The sequence below is a fragment of the Cupressus sempervirens genome, chromosome 7 (assembly GCF_028749045.1).
Source record: "Cupressus sempervirens isolate cs-2001-9-10 chromosome 7, ASM2874904v1, whole genome shotgun sequence".
Taxonomy (NCBI): Eukaryota; Viridiplantae; Streptophyta; class Pinopsida; order Cupressales; family Cupressaceae; genus Cupressus; species Cupressus sempervirens.
Genome location: NC_143124.1, coordinates 741,683,283 through 741,687,452, shown reverse-complemented (window position 1 = coordinate 741,687,452; position 4,170 = coordinate 741,683,283). Strand labels below are relative to the sequence as shown.

General features: G+C 32.0%; 2 protein-coding genes across 2 annotated transcripts; both read left to right on the top strand.

Moving 5' to 3' along the window:
• Positions 1-837, top strand: LOC149549399 (uncharacterized). The gene has a single exon (XM_089794311.1). The coding sequence runs from the start codon at positions 1-3 to the stop codon at positions 835-837; it is 837 nt and encodes a 278-aa protein (XP_089650437.1).
• A 219-nt stretch (positions 838-1,056) lies between these two features.
• On the top strand, positions 1,057-2,112 carry LOC149549398 (uncharacterized). The gene is made up of 2 exons (XM_089794310.1): positions 1,057-1,800; positions 1,903-2,112. The coding sequence occupies exons 1-2, from the start codon at positions 1,057-1,059 to the stop codon at positions 2,110-2,112; spliced, it is 954 nt and encodes a 317-aa protein (XP_089650436.1).
• The last annotated feature ends 2,058 nt before the right edge of the window (positions 2,113-4,170 follow it).

Below are 4,170 nucleotides of genomic sequence, written 5' to 3'. Positions count from 1 at the left end.
ATGGATGTTACTTCAGCAGATCCTTCCATGCTTGAAACCCAAAGTCAACACATGAAGCCTACAGACTATAAAAAAGCAAAGAAGGAATTTGAGCAAATGTTGTGGAAGTTTGTCACAATAACAGGAAATTATTCAGGAGGAGATCATGGTAGCTCTGGAAGTAAGCAATGGAAGTGTTCATTTTGTAAGGAAAATAAGTGTGGCTCAATTGCACGTATTCGATATCATTTATTGGGAGTTGGAAAGAAAGAACAAGTGGTAGTTTGTATTGATATTGGACAAGAAAAAAGAGCTGATTTTATTCGAGAGTTTAATTATGTATACTCTTTAAAACCTATTGTGGCGAAATCAAAAGATTCTCAAGTAGGGATTCCACGATCTTTAGGTGGTTCTAGTTCTTCTATTTATGAATCTCAAATTGGGAAAATGTTTGATGCTACTGATAGAAAGAATGTAGATGCTGCTATTGGAAGACTTTTCTTTGGTTGTGGAATGCCATTTAATATAGCTAGGTCTCCTTTATGGAAAGAGGCTATAAGTATGGTCAATAATGCACCTAAAGGATATGTACCTCCAAGTTATGAAAAACTTCGTACTGTTGTTCTAGATGATGAGAAGAAACACATTGAAGAAAGGCTTCAAGATTTCCAAGGTAGTTGGTCATATACAGGTGTATCCATAGTTTCAGATGGATGGACTGACATTGCACATCGACCATTGATTAATATTCTTGTTTCTTCACCAAATGCTATAATGTTTATCAAATCTCATGATACTTCAGGACATGTGAAAGATGCTACATGTTTGGCCACACTTTTTCGAGAAGCAATTGAATAGGTAGGGAAAGATAATATTGTACAAATTATAACTGATAATGCTTCAAACAATGTTTTGGCAGGAGGGTGGATTGAAGATGAATTTCCAAATATTTTTTGGACACCTTGTGCAGCTCATTGCATGAGCTTGCTTCTTAAAGATTTGCACAATAAGATTCCTTGGATTTGTGATATAGTTGCAAAGGTTAAAAAAATCCAACATTTTATTGTAAATCACTCTATGTCACATGCTATTTATAAGAAACATGCTTCTTTGCAGCTACTTAGATGTGCTGAAACACGTTTTGCTTCAAATTTTATTATGGTTGACCAAATTGTAAAGGTAAAACAAGCATTGAGGCAAATGGTTGTGTCTACGGAATGGGAGAGATGGAGGGATCGATCAAGTATCAACAGCCAAACATGTGATGAAATTTATGAACTCATAATTGGTGGTGGTTCATCTTTATTTTGGCAACATGCAAGTGATCTTCTAACACTTTCTTGGCCTATTCTTGAAGTCCTTCGTCTTTTTGATGATGATAAACCATGCATGGGAGATGTGTTTGAGAAGCTAGATCAAATGAGGGAGAAGATAAAAGATATGTTTATTGTTGGGGCACCATCATTTGATCAAGAGACACATGATATTGTTTGGGAATGTAGTTTAAAAAGATGGAAGATGCTTCATAGTCCTCTTCATTCAGTTGGATTTTTACTCAATCCAAAATGGTTTCAGAAAAGACCATGGTTAGATGATGAGGTTTCCATAGGATGGAAAACATACATTGATAGAGTTTATGCAAGTAGAAAGGACCGTACTACAATCAAGGAGGAAATGTCAAGATATATTGAAGGATTAGATGATTTTTTGCATAAAGATGTTCCATTTGACCGATTGAATATGCAAGCCAAAACATTTTGGGAGAATTATGGAACAAAAACACCACTACTACAAAATACTGTAATTCATGTGTTATCTCAGGTAGATTTTTGCATCATTAGTTTTAGGATTTGGATGAAATTCATTTGATTATTAATGTATTTTAAAATGTTAATGTTATTTACTTTTATTTTACAAAAACAGGTTTCAAGTGCTTCTACATGTGAAAGAAATTGGAGTGAGTATGCCTTCATACATTCTGTGAAGCGTAATAGGCTTGGCAGCAAAAAAGCAGACCTTGTGTATGTTCATCACAATCTTCGAATTGTTTCTCGAGCTTCTACTGATTACAAATCAGGGCCCCATAGGATGTGGGATTATGGTGGCTCAATGGATGATGGAAATGATGAATAGCCAATAGAAGTACTTGAAGATAATGCAGAAGAAAAATTACTTGATGTTGGAACGGAGAGAGGGAGACAAGGAAAAAATATTGCTTGAATTTTGGGGTGAGACCGGAGGTTTTCTCCACCTAGCTCTTTCCTACCGGTGCCCTTAGTGAGCTAGGTTCTAAATAGGATTTTTAAATTTTGATGATTTCTTAATGTGTTATTTTATGTAATCACAAACGATTGTGATAATTGAATTTTCTCTTTAGAATTGAAAATATTTTTGAATTTTTTTATAATGGAGGTTTTATTTGATTATATTTTATATTTTACAAACATTAATTTCATGCATGTTTACTTATATAAATAAAATTAATAATATTTTTTTATTTTACAAACTTTAAAATCATGCATGTTTACTTACACACATATATATATTTAAGAAGTTATATAAAATATTTAAAAGTGAGCTATATATTATTTAATTTCATGCATATCTACTTAGATGAAATAAAATATTTTATATTAAATTAAAATCATGTGTGTGTGAGAAAGAGACATTTAAGTTATATATTAAGTGAAATCATATATAATGTTCACAAGCATATACTAATACACGCAAATAAATAAATAAATATATATACACACACACAAACACATGCGCGCACGTTTCTTTTGCGCAACCTTTAGAAAACATCGTTTCTCATCACGTTGCCGTTGCCATCACGTTTCTCATTTCTTGTTTTTGGTAACTATGAGATAGAGAGGATAAAATAGAAAGAGATATAGATGGTGAGATAGATTAGTAAAGAGATGAGGAGATCTAGAGAGGATGAGAGGCATGAACCAACAAAGGGGAAAATATGTACTTAACCTTCCATACATCTACGATGTACCCATTGCACACTAAGATGCGATTACTAGTTATATTTGATATGAATAAATTCTATTAGAATCTTAAAAACCACTCTCGTAAAAGATTTGTAATCTAAAATTATAATTTTAGCTCATCCAACTAATAGTTATTAAAGAATATTAACACATTTTAAAAATCGGCTAGAATCTCAATTGAACGAAATTAAAAATTCCCTTTGTATTATTTTGTCACTTCATTAATTGACCTCATCCCTGTTCGCATGTCTACCATGGACATGAGATGGGGCAGGGAAACAAAGTTGCTGAGAACATCGAATTTTATTTCTTCAGAGATCTTGTTTGAATAATTAAATCTTGTTGGATTCTCATCAACTCATTGTGGAGTTGGAAACAAGGGCATTGTAAAACATGAAATGAGGAGTGAGAATGTATATTATCACATTTTTTCAAACCCTGTGACTCTATGGACCGACAAATTTGGGTTGGAGCGCGCATAGATCCTTGTAAAGGATCAAAGGGCACAATCATACAGATGTATTATAAGCTCCCTACTTTTGTTCTCTATGTTTCATTCGGGAGCATAACTTCTCTGACCCCCTTTAGATTTTAAAGTTTGTTATGTTTATTTTTATTTTTATAAATGTGTATGCAATATTTTTCTTAATACTTATTATTTTAATGGGGTTTTAGATTTTATATTAAAATACTGTTTATATAGTTTAAATTAGTATTTTTTTTACTAAATAAAATATATACATAGTTATTTGATTAATATCTTTATTTAATTTATATTTATTTTAAAAATTGTAAATGAGATTTAATTTTTTGTTTTTTGATTTAAATTCTCTATCAATAAGGTCAAATTATATTTAAAATATGAAGAAGGGGGAGATCTAGAGGAAGATGTAGCAATAGAAAGAGGTAGATAATGACAAAGAGGAAACAAAACAAGATGGAAATGAGGATAGAAATAAGGACAGAGAGTTAGGGAGATTGAAAGAGCGATAGAAAGATAAATAGAGATAGATAGAAGATAACAAGTTAGAGATATATAGAGAGATAAAGAGAAATATGGAGATGTAGAGATTTAAATGTACAAGAAGGGGTAATGGTGAGAGATTGATAGATAGGGAGATTGAGATTTATCTAGACATAGAGGTGGGAGAGGAAGATACAAATAGAGATGGATTTAGAGTGAGAAGACTAA

Excerpts from the sequence above, each read along its gene's own strand:
- LOC149549398 (XM_089794310.1), top strand. The coding sequence starts at position 1,057 with ATGTCACATGCTATTTATAAGAAACATGCTTCTTTGCAGCTACTTAGA. Across the intron at positions 1,801-1,902 it reads TAATTCATGTGTTATCTCAG|GTTTCAAGTGCTTCTACATG; the intron begins GTAGATTTTTGC and ends TTACAAAAACAG.
- LOC149549399 (XM_089794311.1), top strand. The coding sequence starts at position 1 with ATGGATGTTACTTCAGCAGATCCTTCCATGCTTGAAACCCAAAGTCAA.